Below are 18,257 nucleotides of genomic sequence, written 5' to 3'. Positions count from 1 at the left end.
CATAGACTTTTTTTCAGTCCTGTAGTTTTTTTTATATACGAGGGGTGATTAATAAGTTCATGGCCTAAGGTAGAAGGAGTCAATTTTAGAAAACCTAGCACATTTATTTTTCAACATAGTCCCCTCCTACATTTACACACTTAGTCCAGCGGTCGTGGAGCATACGGATCTTGGACCTCCAGAAAGTGTCCACAGCAAGGGTGATTGATAAATTCATGGCCTAAGGTAGAAGGAGATGAGTTATACTGCTCTCATTACATGCACATGTAGTTCAACTCTTTGAGTGATTATGCAGAAAGTTTGAAGTAAGAATGAGCTAACTGGGACTAGGAAATTAGAAACTGTCTCTAATTGCCCTGTAAGACAGTGACTGGAGAGAGAGCAAAGACAAAATGAGATGATGATAAATGACAAAGAAAGGTTCGGCTCCATCACACCTCTCTCCCTGCAGAAACAGTCAAACCTGTTCTAAAGAACTTTCATGATGAAAAGTCATCGAACTAAAAGGTTTCCTCTCATTTTCTCTCTCCAGACAGAGCACGATTTCGGGTGTTCCCAACAGTTTTGTTTTTATTTACAAACACAAAATACTCTGCAGATGCTGGGGTCAAAGCAACACGCACAACATGCTGGAGGAACTCAGCAGGTTGGGCAACATCCGTGGAAACGAACAGTCAACGTTCCCACGGATGCTGCCCGACCTGCTGAGTTCCTCCCGCGTGTTGTGCGTGTTGTTTTTATTTACGATAATCGACGAGTTAAGAGAATAATCGCCTCTTTGATTTTGACGGGAATTTATCCGAGATAATGTAATGTTTGCTTTTAAAAATATAATTACAGTGGGATGCTATGATCGAAGTGAATCTTCGCGTTAGGAGGCAATGATGTCCTTTCCACCTTTAAAATGCGTCGGTGGAGGCCGAGTCTCCACAGTCTCCGCCCATATTGCCGTAGCAACAAGGATTTTGACTGCATAGTTTCAAAAGCTAATCGGAGAAGCTCCCTCTGTCCATTTTATACACTGCGGTGTGGTTGAATCTGTCGTTGCGACTTTATGTGTTAAACTTACTGAATGGTCTTTGGAACAAAGAGAACTGATTCTTTGTCCCCCCCGTCTGAAAAAAGACTTAAAGGAAGTCTTTAAATGTTGTATAAACTGCTGGGGGAGTAGTTTATTCTCCTTTGGACTTCCCTCGCCTTGCGATAGGCTTCTCGCTGAATGAGTGGGTGATTCGAGAGACTTCGAGGCTTGTGCACAATAGAGTGAATGTGTGTCGCAGAGCAAAGAGCTAAGTCCGTCAACGAGTGCTCGGTGCCCTGGGGATGCTTCGCTCTGGGGCTGGTGTGATTCTCTTCGTAGCTCCGGCGCTCGTCTCGTACGCTTTGTCCGATCACATACCCACGCTATGGAGCTGCGCGTATTTGTCATCGCAGCCGGTTCCTTTCCAAAAGCCAGGCACTTTCCAACGAAGGCGGTCTTAAGCGTTGTTCACATTTTGGCTATCGCGGTTACAGCAAGCAGGACAGGTGGTGAGTTTACAAGTGATATTATACGTGATTGTTTTCTAACTCGCCCCCACCCCCACTATATGGTAAACATCCGCGCCGCACTTTGAAAGGGAGTGTATTTCATTAAATCTTTATTTATTTTTTGTTTCTCGAAACAACTGTGATTGATACATTGTGGTTTGTAATTAGACCTTCTGGAGAAAGAACAACACAAAATAAATGAGCTATAAGGTTTTAATTCTTTCCATTGTTTTCAACATTGTAGTTAAGAACAAATGCACTGCCGAAAAAACGAACCGCTGCTCCGAATGCCTGCTCCTTGGTCCTGAATGTGGATGGTGCTTTCAAAAGGTACTTTGACCAGTGATCTGTTGCTCTTAATGTAAAATGACTGGCTTTTTGAGTTCCTGAGTAATAGGAGCCCAGATTGAGGGTGATAAAACAAAGGACCCAAAATGACATAACACAAGAGATTCTGCAAATGCTAGAGTTACATGGCTAGGAAAAAATTGACATTCAATTTATTATTATTTGGAAGATTTAAGATATTAAACAATTGAATATTCCTTGTTAGTTCGTGTAGTTAGGTGAAGCAGTTAAAACCTGGCGTTCTGAAATGGTGTTTCATATTGATTCTACTATTGAGTTTCCCGTGGATATGAACACCACTCAGGTCATCACGGTCCCACTAATGCTGTTCTTTCCACTGGTTCTGATTTATTTTGCTGCTTGTCTGATTTCACTATTCAATATAGTACATTTCTGACTGGATATCAGAAAGACAGAAACAAAAGATACTAAACTAATTTTGATTTTCTGACACTCAGGCAACAATGAGGTAGTAACTGTATCATATTCCACTGAGGCATATCTGGTGGCAGTGGACAATGTGACACTGTTGCTTGTTTGGCACTAACAACAAAGGATGAATTACAATTGTATTGTTCCCATGAACTTTCTCTGTAGCTCTCACTTCTGACTGGTTGCTGGCCGGGTAAAAAAGGCAAAGTTGTGGGAGTCATGGAGGATTTCAATATGTAGGCAGATTGGGAAAATCACGTTGGTGCTGGATCCCAAGAAGGGGAATTTGAAGAATGCCCAAGAGATGGTTTTTGTTAGAGCAGCTTGCGACTGAACTCATTAGGAGAAAGACAGTTCTGGATTGAGCATTGTGTAATGAACCCCCAGATTTAATTATGGAGCTTAAGGTAAAGATATCCTGAGAGGCAGTGATCAAAATATGATAGAATTTACCCTGCAGTCTGAGCATGAGAAGGTAAAGTCAGATGTATTAGTGTTACAGTCGAGTAAAGAGAATTCCAGAGGTATGAGGGAGGAATTGGGCAATTTTGATTGGAAGCGGACACTAGCAGGGATGATGGCAGAACACCAATAGCTAGAATTTCTGTGAGTAACTTGAAAGGTGCAGGATAGATGCATCCAAAGCTGAAGAAGTATTCTAAAGGGAGGATGAGGCAACCACGGATGATAAGGGAAGTCAAAGATGGCTTAAAAGCAAAAGAGAGTGCATATAATATAGCGAAAAATAGTGGGAAGGATTGGGGAGCTTTTAAATACCAATAAAGCTATTTAAAGGCAACTAAAAGGCAACTAAAAATATCATAAGGAGAGAAAAAAAGAAATATGAAGGTAAGCTAGCTAATGGTATAAAAGAGGATAACAAAAGTCTTTTTATAGATATATAAAGAGTAAAAGAATGATGAGAGTGGATATTGAACCACTAGAAAATGATGCTGCAGAGGTAGTAATTGGTGGGAGGGGGGAGTCAAAGAAATGGTGAACAAACTTAATAAGTATTTTGCATCATACTGCTGTGAAGGACAGCAGCAATATGCCAGAAATTGTATCTGGGGGCAGAAGTGACCATAAGTGAGTGTAGTTGTTTTTGCTAAAGAGAAGGTGCTTGGGAAACTGAAAGGTCTAAAGGTAGATAAATCACCTGAACCAGACGGACTTACACCGCAGAGTACTGAAAGAGGTAACTGAAGAGTTTATGGATGCATTAATAATGGTCTATCAAGATTCATAGATTCTGAAATGGTTCTGGGGGACTGGAAAATTGAAAATGTCACTCCGCACTTTAAGAAGGGAGACCAGTTAGCCTTGTCATCATCCCAACTGAACAGTGACAGGCATTGAAGTTTCATTGCTTCAATTCTCCCGATTATGGTTAGCTGCCTCTGTTCCTTTAAGACGCAAGACTGCCAATTATTGCCTGCCACATTCATTCATGGAAAGTCTTGTGCTGAGCACTCAGTGCTCAATCATATGAGTCCCATTTCTTCTACTTTTTGTGATTTCGCCTTTGGATTTTGTTTGTGTCGCCTTGTTCAGCCTGAGTCTGAGTCAGTTCTAGACTGTACTCCGCATTTGGGGCCACCACCTTCCTTAACTCTCACGTTACAAGCCTGACTTCAGTGGTTGGAAAGATGCTGGAATCCTTTATTAAGATGAGGCTTCAGGAACTTGGGGGCACATGATAAAATAAGCCAAAATCAGCATGGTTTACTTAAGGGAAATCTTGCCTAACAAATCTGTTTGAATTCTTTGAGGAAATAACAGGTAGGACAGACAAAAGGAAAGTCAGGGGATGTTGTTTACTTGGATTTTATGAAAGCCTTTGACAAGGTGCTGGGAATAAAGAGGGCCTTTTCTGGTTGGCTTCTGGTGACTAGTAGCGTTCTGCAGTGTCCAGAGTTTAAATTGTTCCTATTCATGTTGTATGTCCACTATTTCACATTGGATGATGGAACTGATGACATTATGCTCGAGTTTGTGGATGATACATACATAGGTGGAGGGACTTGTAGTGTTGAGTAAGGAGTGATCCTGCAGATCAGGAGAATGGGCAAAGAAGTGGCAGATGGAATACAGTGTTCAGAAGTGTATCAACATGCACTTTGGCAGAAGAAATAAAAGTGCAGACTGTTTTCGAAATGGGGAGAAAATTCAAAAATTTGATTTACCAAGGGACTTTCGAGTCATCATGCAGGATTTCCTAAAGGTTATCTTGCAGGTTAGTTGATGGTAAGGAAGGCAAATGCATTCATTTTGAGAGGACTAGATTTTAAGAGCAAGGAAGTAATGCTGAGGATATATAAGGTATCGGTCAGACTGCATTTGGAGTATTGTGAGCGGTTTTGGGCCCCTTTATATAAGAAAATATATGCTGGCATTGTTCAGGGTCCAGAGAAGGTTCACAAGGTTGATTCCAGGAATGAAAAGGTCAATGTATGAGGAGAGTTTGATGGCTCTGGGCCTGCTCTCACTGGAGTTTAGAAGAATGGGGGGCGGGGGCGGGGAATCTCATTGAAACCTATTGAACATTGAAAGACCCAGATAGAGTGGATGTGGAGAGGATGTTAGGATGTTTCCTGTTGTGGAGGAGTCTAGGACCAGAGGGCACAGCCTCAGAATAGAGATGTAGTACAGAGATGGGGAGGAATTTCTTTAACCAGAGGGTGTTGAATCTGTGGAACTCATTGTAATGGACAGCTGTGGTGGACAGGTCATTGAGTATATTGAAACCGAAGGTTGATAGGTTCTTGATTAGTCAGGGCTTCTAAGGTTATGGGAGGACACGGGAGAATGGGATGGAGGGGGATAATATATAAGACATGATGGAATGGTGGAGCAGACTTGATGGGCCAAATAGCCTAATTTGCTCCTACACCTTGATCTTATGGCCTTAACCTAACCATTTATAACCTTAGTATCCTGTTTGGTGCTTAGCTAAGTTTTGAATCTTAGTGGATATGTTCATTCTGTTGGATATCTGCCTGTCACTGCCTGACAGCTTGCAACCACAGGGTCTGCTGCTCACTGTTTACTGCGAGGGATGTGAAGGAGACTCAGCACTGACCTAATACAGGTTTATGAAATCATGAGGGTCATAGATAAGGTGGATTGGGGGGGGGGGGCAGTAGGGTTAAAGCTAGGGGACATTAAAGGTGAAAAGGGAGAGGTCTAAAAGGGACCTAAGTTTTTCCACACATTCTGTGGTGAGTATGTGGAACAGGCTGCCAGAAGAAATGGCCGCGACGAGTACAATACTACAATTTAATCTCTACAAAACATTTATACAGGTTCATGGATAGGAAAGGTTATGTGGGATATGGGCCATGTGCAGGGAAATTGGACCAACTCAGGATGATACTTTGGTCAACATGGATGAGTTGGACTGAAGACTATGCTTCCATGCTGTTTAGCTCTATGACTCGACCAGTGAGAACTCGCACCACTCACACCCCTCTTTGGTAGCACAGCAATGGAAACTGCGAGCCATTTCAAACTCCTGGGAGTGCACATCTTATACAAACTCTCATGGTCCCAGAACACATCCTTAACAATCAGGAAAGCTCACCAATGCCTCTACCTTCTGAGGAGTCTATGCTCATCTATACTCACGTCATTCTACAGACAGGCAGTGGAGAGCATCCTAGCATGCTGAATCATTATGTACACAATCTACACTGTGGCAGAAGGAAGGCCCTACAAGAGGTAGTCAGAACTGCCCAGTACATCCCCAACTCCAGTCTACCAGCCATCAAGGACATAGACACAGAGGAGTGCCGGAAAAGGGCAAGTAACATCATGAGGGATCCCACCCGCCCTGCTCAAGGACTGACTTGTCCTACTGCCAACAGGGAGGAGGCTATGAAGCATCCACATCAGGGCCACTAGAATCAAAAACAGTTAGTTTCCCTAAACAGTAAGGTTGATCAACACCTCTACATCCCCCAAACCTCACCAGCATTACTTTATCATTAAAGTCATCTTATGTACAGACACTCCTGTGCCCATTGTCACTTTGTGGAAATACAATCAATCTATGTATATATGCTCCCTTATGTATTTGAATTTATTGTGTTTTTATTACATGTACTTTATCCAATTTGTGCTGCACGGGATCTGTTGTAACAGGTTATTTTCTTCTCCTTTACGCTTGGATACTGGAAATGATTGAATTTTGAATTTGTTAGGAATTTTCAGAGGGAGCACTGCAAAGAAGGTGTGACTTGATCACCAACCTAATTCAAAGAGGCTGTGATTCCGATTTCGTTGAATCTCTTCATGTCAAAAAAATCGTGGAAGAACAAAAGTATTCTCAGCTGGTCCCTGGCAAAGTCTCTTTACAACTACAACCAGGTTTGAACCAGATTATCTTTGTCTTAACATGTTGGTGGTGTTTGAACATGCTTTTGCATTGCTTAATATCACAGTGATAATTTTAAGTTTTGTTTGACTTTAACTTTTAAGTGGTGAAATTAAACTCATTACAATTATGGTGTATGTGAATAACTGTTCATGACATTAATGTTTTAAGATAATACTTTGCAAGTGATGGCAATTGTTATCGATGATGGGTATTTTCAATACTACTGTTTGAATTGTACAAACGTTTGTAGATGACGTTCCTGTTGTTGAACAATAGTCTTTTCTTGTACTTTTTTAGAAGTATACCTTGTCTTTTTTGGTGCAACAGTTATTCGACTATAAATATTATAAAAAAAATACACTCAGTAACATGCTCAGAAACAAAAAATCATCTTTGAGTAACAAAAGAATCCTGTTTTATGTTGCTTCAAATATATTTCTCTTAGGCAGACTGGTTTTCATAAACCATTCTCAAACGTATCACAAATTGAATCATGACTTCAACCGGCTTCCCTCTAGAGTGTCCTTAACCGTCTGGAGGTTTGGGCTTCATTTTATAACTCCAGTATGCTGTGGGTGGACTTTTGAAATGACTGTGAAGCTCCCCTGGATCTCTGTACCGGGCAAAAGCTGCTCGAGTACGGAGCAACTCACAGCTTTTCTCCTTGTGGCAGTGAAGGGGAGATAGCAGGAAGAAGATTGCTGTGAAGTCTGGGGAACCATTATTGGACAAAAATGTAACTACCTTAAAACTTGCTCTTTTGTTTCAGTCCCATGCGTTCCTTTTAACATCACTCATTTAATGGATATAGGTGGGCACAGCCTATTCCTCAACTACTAGGACCCTACACTTGTACTTCTCACACAGTAACATATTGCAAGCAGACAGGAACCGTAGCTGCTACACTGCTGACAGTCTTTGAGAAAATGACTTGGCTGTTCTCAGAGGAAGGAACAGGCCAGTAAATAACTGTTATTTTGGTTTATACTCACCTATTCTAAGTGGCTAAGTAGTTATCATTTATGATGGACAGGATATACAGGTAGGTGCTCGTTTTGAGCTGAAAGTGATGTTTTCTGATTGCAAGACTGACCACAAGCTTCTGTTTGTCTGTCACTTTAATTCACAAACCCTGTCCAACTCTGACCTTCCTGTCTGCAGTGTTACAATGAGGCCCAATTCAGGTGACATGGCTATTTCTGTCAATCATCATGTTGGCTCAGTTCTTATTTCTGCAGTCTGTCCTACTAGGCAGCTCACTCTGCCTCACCATTTACAACAGATTACATGGATAAGGAAGTTTAATATGCTGATCGGTGTCCCCATTAAGCCATTTCAACTTGTCCTATCACAGACACTCCCATTGTTCTACCCATTTCCCTGGCCCTACACGCATCTTTGGAGCATCTGGACAGTAAAGACATGCATATTAGCCTATTGCTGATTAATTACAGTTCAGCCTTCAAGACTAAAATTTGAAGCGCACTCATCACAAAAGGCAAGACCTAGGAGTCAGCACCTCCATCTGCAAACGGATCCTCAACTTCATGATCAACACACTGGCACTCCATAAGGCTGCATGGCCAGCCCCAACTCTACTCCCTGTACACTCACAATTACGAGGGCAGATTCTGCTCTAGCTCCATCTACAAGTTTGCAGGTGATAGCACTGTAGTGGTCTGTATGTCAAAGGAAAATTATGATTTGCAATATAGGAAGTAGTTAAAGAGCTTGTTGCATGGTATTATAATAACATGTCCCCCAATGTCAACAAAACAAAAGAGCTGGTCATTGACTTCCTGAAGTCATGGTGCACGTGCTCCTGATTAGGTCAGTGATGCTGAGGTAAAGAGCTTCAGGTTCCTAGAAGTGAAAATCGCCAGTAGCTTGCCCTGGTTTAACCACATAGACACTATTACTATCACCAACACTGTTATTCCCTCAGGAGAATAAAGGAATTTTGATGTCCCTGTTGACACTTCGATGCACCATGGAAAGTCTCCTACCCGGATGCATCACAACTTGATTGGGCAACTGCTTTGCCTGTGACTGCAAACAAACTGTGAAGTATTGTGGATGTAGCTCAACGTATCAGAGAAACTAGCCTCCCTTCCCTGGACTCTGTTGATACTTCTTGAAGCCTCAGTAAAGTGGGCAATGTAATCAAAGACCCCACCCACTCTGGGCATTTTTCTCTTCCCTTTCTCATTGGACCTAAGATACAAAAGCCTGAAAGCATGGACTACCATGCTGAAAAAGAGCTTCTACAATGCAGTTCTGAAAGAAAGGGTTCTGGGTCTGATCTGGGTAAATGCTTAAATTTTCAACAAATACTGTCTAACTTGCTGAGTGTTTTCAGCATTTTAGAATATGAAACACTTATGGAGGAGGTTTTGAGAACATCCTTGAATCATTTTCTCTCTTTCCTGCTATGATAAAATTTGCAGTTGTGTATTTACGGATGTCCAAAGCAGCCAGCTGTCATTAAGGCTTTGATAACCAAATTGTTGGTTTGGGAGAGGACATTAATATTAGTTTGCTTATTTTATAAATAGATTTGGAGATTTCGTGGAGATTCAATTGGTAGTACATCTCCACAAATAGTTTAAGTCTCTGAAGATGTGTTATTTCCATATTTAAGGATTAAATTTTAAATTTACATCATTAAACTTCTACTGTTACTCATCAATAACAGCAGGTTTTCACTTGTGTTGGGCAAAACATAACATTTCTTTTGTTAAAATAATGATTTAGAGGCATACCGACAATAATAACAAGTTTATTCTGTGTTTAAAATACTATTCTAAAGCTATGATGTTGCGTGAATGAAGTCACCAGAGAAAAGTGTACTGGTAGATATTTAGCACCTTCTTTATTCAACACAACGAGATGCACCAGGTAGCATATGGAGACGCTTTTAGTGAAAGGGTATCTTACGTGCTAAACTTCAAAGGGCAATTCCATATTCACAATGTATCCACAACGTTTCTTTGAAAGTACACACAAATTTCACACCTTCCGATTCGCACCCACACCACAAACATCTAAGTGAATTTCAATCTGCACTGTCTGGTCTGTGATTCAAAGTTTGCAGGAACCTATTGTTCAGAGCTGCATTTTAAATTAAATCTACAATTTGTGTTCGGATTTGAAAATTGATGGCTGAAGTCATTTGCTAAATGTAAGTGTGCTAAACCCAAAAATGGCTTCAACAGGAGGATGTTTAGTAATGAATTTTAACATATAGAAAAAGCCAGACGAGATATAATTCATTTCCTAGCAAGTATGAAAACTCTAATATTGCAAAGTTTACTCTGACTATTGTACGCAATGGATATTATTGCTCGGTGCTTAAAAAAGTTATACTCTCTATCGTAAAACTAATCATTTGCAAGTTTTAGACTTAGAAAAATAGACCTGGGAGCTACTCTAGAAAGAATACTCATGAAAAGATCTTTCGTGCAATACTGCCATAGGATTATTTGATACTCAGATGTCAACATTGCAATCCATTGGAACCTAAAACTGGAATTGTTGGCAATCGGAAATAGTTAGCTTGGCTGTTCATTTCACAAGTGTTAACCAAACTCTTAAGTCTTGCATCTATTGTTCCTTTTCTGTAAAAGAATAGTAGTCCTATCTTCAAGTAAATTATGGCCAATGCATACCTTATAACATAAACACTGCAAATGCAACAGAGCACTAGACACCAATGGATGTTGCCAATGATGCAATGGAAAATACTTTGAGCGTGTTTTACACAACTTCTGTACCATAGAAGTAAGATTATAATTAGTTCATTATTTTGCCAGCTGTGTTTTATGTTGAAGGTGAAAAACTTGTTTTGACTAATTAATTGCGACATTCAGAAGTGTAATGCTCCATGCTCTTTTCTAACCAGAGCCAGTGTTTTCTTTACACTACAGCAGCCGCACATTCTTCTTCCAGTTGAAGATGGAAGTTATCTTCTGATAAGCTGCAGAAAGGAGTTGGCCGGACTCGCTTTATTTCAAAGTGTTGCCTCCTCACTGCACATCTGCACTAGTTGAATGCTGGCTGAAAGATATATTTTTTTTCTTCTGTGACTTTCCGGAGATTTGTGTGCAGATAATTGCAATTGCAAAAATGCAGAGAATAAAGCAAGTTTATGACTCTGAAACTAACAACATTAATTGACATTTGATATATAGAACATGGTAATGTCAAGCATAATAGCACCAGTTCTGTTATGTGGACAGTTTCATTGTGCAATATGCTAAGATTTCAGCTGTCTTTTACTGACTGACTGCAGTTTGTTCCCTTGTACTATCTTCCAATGGGACAAGATTCAATTAACAGACTGAAATGCTTCCAATTGCTGTGGCAAGCAGGAGACACAAGCATAAATAGTGTCTATAAAATAGCAACTTCAAGCAGTCGAAACAACCATGAGAAACTTATGGAGAGATTTTTTTTAAATAGCAGAATTGCCTTCTGTGGTTTAAGTGAGAAAAAAAAAAGAGGACATCATAGCTATGCTGAGACAGGATGGAGTTACAACACAGTTTCCAGCATAGGCAAAAATCCTAATCATCACTGATGAGGAGCCGTATCAATCAAAGAATCATTATAGGACAGAGAAAAAGACTGTGAATGGTCATATGGCATTTCCTTGCTGAGTCTTATTCTCATTTAATACTCTACTGCATTATTCAACAATCTCCAGCTCAAAGGGAGGAAAGAAAGAAAACAAAGGGAGAAGCTCAGGATACAGAGGGGAATAAATAGACAGAAGCTAAACAGAGATAAAGAGTGAAATTCTCAAAAGTGCAACTTCATGAAAGAACATAAATTTCTACACTTTCTGTTACTTTTCTAAAAAGCATTGATCCAATGTATAATAAACTAATTTAGCAGAAAAAATGCTTTTGGCGAATACCATTTTATTCTCTGAAATTTGTTCGCTTTTATTAATATTTTTCTATTCAAAATAGTTGTATGTTTCTTTGATTCATGTATCTGTGGCAGTGCTGAATGTAATTATGAAAAGCTGTATCCAATTTTGAAAGTTTCTCAATATAATGTCCAAGGATACACATTGTATCAAAAGGATAGGCAAGAAAGCAGAGGGAGTGGCGTTATTCTTGGTAAAAAATCAAATCAAATCATTAGAAAGAGCTGATGTAGGGTTGGAAGGTTTTGAATCCTCATGGATAGAGCTGAAGAACTGCAAGGGTAAAATGACCCTGATGGGAGTTGTATACAGACGTCCAAACAGTAGTAAGGATGTGGTCTACAAATTACAACAATGGGAGGCACAAAATGCATGTCGAAAGTTCAATGCTACAATAATCTTGGGGGAGTTCAATATTCAGGTAGATTGGGGAAAATCAAGTTGGCGCTGGATTACAGGAGGGGGAGTTTATAGAGTGTCTATGAGATGGCCTTTTAGAGCAGCACATGGTTGAGTCCACTAGAGAATCAACTATTTTGAATTGGCTGTTGTGCAATTAACCAGAATTCATTAGTGACCTTAAGGTAAAAGAATCCTTAGGGGAAAGTGATCATAATATGATAACATTCACCCTGAAATTTGAGAAGATGAGCTAAAGTCAGAGGTATCAGTATTACACTGCAGTAAAGGGAATTGCAGAAGCATGAGAGAGGAATTGGCCAGGATTGATTGAAAAAACCACTGGCAGGGATGACGGCAGAGCAACAGTGGCTACGATTTCTGGAAGCAGTTCGGAAGGTACAGGATAAAAACATCCCAAAGAGGAAGAAGTATGCTAAAGGAAAGATGACACAACTGTGGTTAATAAGAGAAGTCAAAGGCAACATAAAAGGCAAAGAGAGGGCATACATAATACAGCAAAAATTAATGGGAAGTTAGAGGATTTCAAAAACCAACAAAAGGTAACTAAAAAAAAGTAATTAAGAAAATAAGAATGGAATACAAAAGTAAGCAAGCCAATAATATTAAAGAGGATACCAACAGTTATTTCAGATACATAAAGTGTAAAAGAGAAGTGAGGGTGGATATCGGAAAGCTGGAAAATGATGCTGAGAAGTTGTAATGGAGTACAATGAAATGGTGGACGAACTGAAGGTTGATAAGTCACCTGGACCAGATCTGAAGAGACCATGGATACATTAGTAATGATCTTCAAAGAGTCACTAGATTCTGGAATAGTTCCAGAAGACTGGAAAATTGTAAATGTCACTCCACTCTTCAAGAAGAGAGAGAACAAGAAGAAAGGAAATTATAGGCCAATTAGTTTGATTTTAATAGTTGGGAAGATGTTGGAGTTGACTATTAAGGATGAGGTACATGATAAAGTAGGACATAGTCAGCATGGTTTCCTCGAGGGAAAATGTGCCTGACAAATCTGTTAGAATTCTTTGAAGAGCTAACAAGTAGGATAGACAAAAGAGAATTGGTTGATGTTGTGTACTTGGATTTTCAGAAGGCCTTTGACAAGGTGCCACACATGAGGCTGCTTAACAAGCTATGAGCCCATGATATTGGAAGAAAGAATCTAGCATAGATAAAGTAGTAGCTGATTGGCAAGAGGTAAAGAGTGGGAATAAAAGGAGACTTTTCTGATTGGCTGCCAGTGAGTAGTGATGTTCCACAGGGGTCTGTGTTGGGACTGATTTCTTTTTACATTTTATGTCAATGATTTTGGATAATGAAATTAATAGCTTTGTTGAAAAATTTGCAGACAATATGAAGATAGAGGGGCACGTTGTTTTGAGGAAGTAGAGAGAATAGATGAAGAAATGACAGATAGAATACAGTGTTGGGAAGAGTATAGTCATGCAGTTTGATAGAAGGAATGAAAGCATTGACTTCTAAATGGAGAGAAAATTACAAAAAACTGAGGTGCAAAGGGTCTTGAGAGTCCTTGTTGGATTCCATAAAGGTTAATTTGCAGGTTGAGTCTGTGATGAGAAAGGCAAGTGTAATGCTAGCATTCATTTCAAGAGGACTAGAATATAAAAGCAAGGATGTAATGTTGAAACTTTATAAAGCACTGGTGTGGCCTCACTTGGAGTATTGTGAGTGGTTTTGGGTCCCTTATTGTAGAAAGGTTGAGCTGAAGCTGAAGAGGGATCAAAGGAGATTCACAAAAATGATTCCAGGATTGAATGGCTTGTCATATGAGGAGCATCCGATGGCTCTAGGCCTATATTCACTAGACTTCAGAAGAATAAAGGGCGACCTCATTGAAACCGATCAAATAGTGAAAGACCTTGATAGAGTGGATGTGGAGAGGATCTTTCTTATGGTGAGAGAGTCTAAGACCAAAGGACAGAGCCTCAGAATAGAGGAGGGTCCTTTTAAAATGGAGATCAGGAGGAATTTCTTTAGCCAGAGAGTGGTGAATCTGTGGAATTCTTAGCCACAGGTAGCTGTGGAGGCTAAGTCTTTATGTATATTTAAGGCAGAGGTTTATTGATTTTTGATTGGTCAGGGCATGAAGGGATATGGGGAGAAGGCAGGAGATTGGGGCAGAGAGGAAAATTGGATCAGCCATGATGAAATGGCGGAACAGACTCGATGGGCCAAATGGCCTAATTCTGTTCCTGTATCTTATGGTCTTACAAGTTTAATATTTAATTGAAATTTTCTAAATTTTCTGTTTTCATGCCTTTCCAGAAATGTTATCCAATTTCAGATTTCTATATTTGCTTCTTTTTTTGTGTGTTATCTATGGTCATTTAACAACCACACTTTTCCTACATTTTGCCAAACAGGTGGTGAGACAAGTTTAATAGTGGACGTTCATCAACTGAGAAACTACCCTGTAGATCTCTATCATTTAGTTGATACATCGGCATCAATGGTGACCAATCTGGAAAGGCTACACTCCATGGGATACTCTTTATCACGAAGGATGGCAAAATATTCCAGTGATTTTCAGTTTGGGTTTGGATCATTTGTTGATAAGCCAGTCTCTCCGTTTATTAACATTCATCCAGACAAGCTTATTAACCCATGCAGGTAAGTACTTACTCGATCAAAATCAAATGAATATCCCCCTTTCAGGGGCATTTGAAATGTTTCATTAAAACCTTCTAGAGTATATTCAACATCGTTTGTATCTGGTGTCAAAATGCATTTTTTTTTCTTTCAATGTAGCGTTTATGAGACATCTTGTCATCCTGCTCATGGGTTTATGCATGTGCTGTCACTGACTGACAATATAACTGAATTCAGGAAAGCAGTGGAGAAACAAACTATTTCTGGAAATGAGGACACACCTGAAGGAAGTTTGGATGCATTGCTCCAGGTTGCAGTTTGTGAGGTGAGTTTTGCTTGACAGCACCACTCAAAAACCATAACAATTTTTTTTGCCATAGTAGTTCGAGGTAGTTGGTATATGGAATGAGTTTCCTTTAAAATAATTAGGCTAAATCTATTAAAAGCTAATGGGATATTAGAGTTGCTATAGCCTTCCCCCAATATCATTGGCTCTCTGCCCCTCTCCCAACCTCGGCAGTCCAACTGGCAGCCAGCACTTCAGCACTGAGGCTGCCTCAACGTAGTTGGCTGACGAGAATCTCAGAAGGACTTTGCCGGACTGTGAAGTGCTGCCCCATCTAAACCAGCAGTAACCAACTCTTTTTTTGTCATGGACCAATACCATTATGAAAGGGGTTCATGGATACCAGGCTGGGAACCCCTGATCTAAACTGTCAGCATCTTCATGGTCATTGATGTATTTGTGAACCATTTTAACTCTTATGATCGTTCAATACTAATAGGGTATGTTTATAAGAATTTGTAAGAAATATTTATATTTCAAAATCATATTTACTGACATGCAGCATGACTGGTCTTGGGTTTATTAAGTGTGTATATTGTGAAAGTTGTTTACTTGGAGAAACTAGGACATAAATTTTATTGTGTTTTAATTATAATAGCTAAAGGTCTTAGTCAGTTCATTTATTACTAGGAGTTGAGTTCGTTCACCACAAATAGTCTTATTATACCCAATCAAGACTTGCCTGCAAGTTCACATATTGTGAGCCTTTCAAGTGGCTCATCAGTCATATCTTCCTCAAGTAGCCAAGAATGTAAAGAGAGTGCTGGTGAGCAAGCATCTGGTTAACTAAGCACAATGCATTTGTAACATGCTATACATGGTCACATTTTGATTTGAAAGACTAATATGCAGTTAGAATGAAACCTATTGTTGTGAATAATCAGCATCTGGGTTTTAAAGTCAAAAAGCAGGAAATTCATGACTTAAAATTGTGGGCTTCAGTGTCCCATGAGGAAAATACGGCTAAGTTTCACAACAGTTTAATATATATATATATATATGTAATCCCTATCCCACCAGACTAATTATTGTAATAATTGCTATGAAATTACTGAGCAGATATTCTGCCATCGAGTTGAATTCCCTCCACCAGATTGAGTGAGCTAATTCACATCTATTTTGAATTATCATTGCTGTCCACTAGACCAATCTTTATCATTGTTATCTTCAAATGATAGTAAAAAAAAAACTCCCATTCCTGTGGCAATCTTCAGATAGCTTTATTCCATATCTAAACTATGCTGTCTCTACTCTTGGAATGTTTCAACTTAACTCAGCACAGAAAAATGTTTAATTCCCAAGCACTGAATAAATGCTGAGAAAAATAATTTATAGCATGGAATGTTGCTAACTATTGTTATCATAAACACAAGAGATTCTGCAGATGCTGGAAATCCAGAGCAGCACACACAAGATGCTTGAGTCCTGATGAGGGGTCTCAGCCCAAAATGACAGCTGCTTATTCATTTTCAGAGATGCTGCCTGACCTGCTGAGTCCCTCTAGCATTTTGTTTGTGTTGCTTTGTTACCGTCATTTGCCCAAAGAGATCAGATTCCAATTCTCCCTGGGTCTTCACTGACTGTTATAATCGAGTACTTAAAAATAAAAACTACTTTCTTTCTTTTGGTTTAGAGCCAAATAGGATGGCGTAAGGAAGCAAAACGATTGCTGCTGCTAATAACTGATCAGCTATCTCACTTGGCACTTGACAGCAGATTGGGAGGTATTGTCCTGCCTAACGATGGGAACTGCCACCTAAAGGACAATATGTACACTCATTCGACTGTTATGGTAAGGTAATTCAATGCTTAATTGCTTTGTGATACCTGGGAAAATATATATTGCAGTATATTTCATGAATGCACATAGAAGATTCTCTTTTTCATTACTCATCACCTTCCCCTCCCCTACAGCCATATTTTGTTACCAATATAACACCATAAATGTTATTGAGGCCAGATTATTTGTCTGGGGAGAATACATTTATTTTGATTTCCAAAAAATTACTCGTCTTGAAGCCTTAACCTGGGGAAATCAGACAGTGAACTGGATTCACACCATGACTTTCAACTTGTGATTTGAATTCCTTTCTATCCCTTTTCCTCTTCTCTTCCCTTCTCTTCCCCTTTCTGAATGGAAAATGCTGGAAATAGCAGGTCAAGCAGCATCTGTGGAGGTGGGAACAGGGTGTTTCAGGTCAATGATTCTGGAAATAACAATGTTTTACATCACAGAGGGAGGCAGGAGTGGAGAGAATATTGGCTTATTGCACTGGTTGATTATTGTCACGTGTACCAAGATCCAGTGAGTGGAAAGCTTGTCTTGCATAGTATTCACATAGATGCAGTCATTACACAGTGCATTGAGATGGTACAGGGTAAAACAATAACAATGCAGTGCAGGTAAACAAAAGAGTGCTGTGGGATCATAATGAGGTTGATCGTGAGGTCAGGAGTCCACCTTATCATACAAGAGGCCTGTTCTAGAGTCAGAACCTGTTCTTGAACCTGGTTTATATCTGCTTTCAGCCTTTTGTATTTTCTGGAAGAGGAGAAGAGGGAGTATCTCAGTGGTGGGAGGTGTAATTGATTATGCTGGCTGCTTTATGGCTCTTTCTCTTTCTCCCATGGTGCATTCTCCTCTCTTATCAGATTCCTTCTTCTCCAGAACTTTGCCATTTCCAGTTATCACCACACAGCTTCTTGCTTCTTCCCCCCCTCCCCCAGCCACCCACTTGGCTTAATTTATCACTTTCTAGCTTGTCCTCCCTCCCCCCCACCATCTTATTCTGGCATCTTCCACCTCCCTTTCCAGTCCTGATGAAGGATCTTGGCCCGAAATGTCGACTGTTGATTCATTTCTGTAATCACTGCCTGACCTGCCAAGTTTCCCCATCATTTTGTGTTTGTTGTAGTTTTATTTCAGTTCTTCTCCTTCTCTTTGTCTGGTCTGGCCTGCTGGTCATGTTTCACATCTTCACCATTAATTACAGGGCAGAAAATGTTAACCATGTTTCTCTTTGCACAGATGCTGCTTGACCTGTTGAGTTTTTTTTGGTTATTTCAGATCTTTGGTATCTCTAGGCATTCTACTTTTTACATTTTACTTCATATGCTGAAAGAATGACATCTGGTGATGGTATCTGGTAGATCAAACTGGCAGTCATCGAGATTTATTCCCACTGATTCTCTTCCCATATCACAATCTTATTGACCTTCTTCTGAGGAGCCAGTTCAAGGGATTCTCTCCCAAACAG

At 39.8% G+C, this 18,257-nt stretch overlaps 1 protein-coding gene across 1 annotated transcript in view; it reads left to right on the top strand.

Moving 5' to 3' along the window:
• Window positions 1-848: 848 nt before the first annotated feature.
• The window catches only part of itgb8 (integrin, beta 8), a 115,748-nt gene continuing 98,339 nt past the window's right edge, over window positions 849-18,257 (top strand). Inside the window, exons 1-6 of the mRNA XM_063043746.1 lie at window positions 849-1,530; window positions 1,775-1,860; window positions 6,513-6,678; window positions 14,429-14,675; window positions 14,814-14,979; window positions 16,634-16,792. Of these exons, the coding sequence (XP_062899816.1) occupies window positions 1,407-1,530; window positions 1,775-1,860; window positions 6,513-6,678; window positions 14,429-14,675; window positions 14,814-14,979; window positions 16,634-16,792 (948 nt within the window). The 5' untranslated portion in view covers window positions 849-1,406. The remainder of the gene's footprint in view (window positions 1,531-1,774; window positions 1,861-6,512; window positions 6,679-14,428; window positions 14,676-14,813; window positions 14,980-16,633; window positions 16,793-18,257) is intronic.

The sequence above is a fragment of the Mobula hypostoma genome, chromosome 3, assembly GCF_963921235.1.
Source record: "Mobula hypostoma chromosome 3, sMobHyp1.1, whole genome shotgun sequence".
Taxonomy (NCBI): domain Eukaryota; kingdom Metazoa; phylum Chordata; class Chondrichthyes; order Myliobatiformes; family Myliobatidae; genus Mobula; species Mobula hypostoma.
This window is presented reverse-complemented; position numbering and strand designations above follow the sequence as displayed.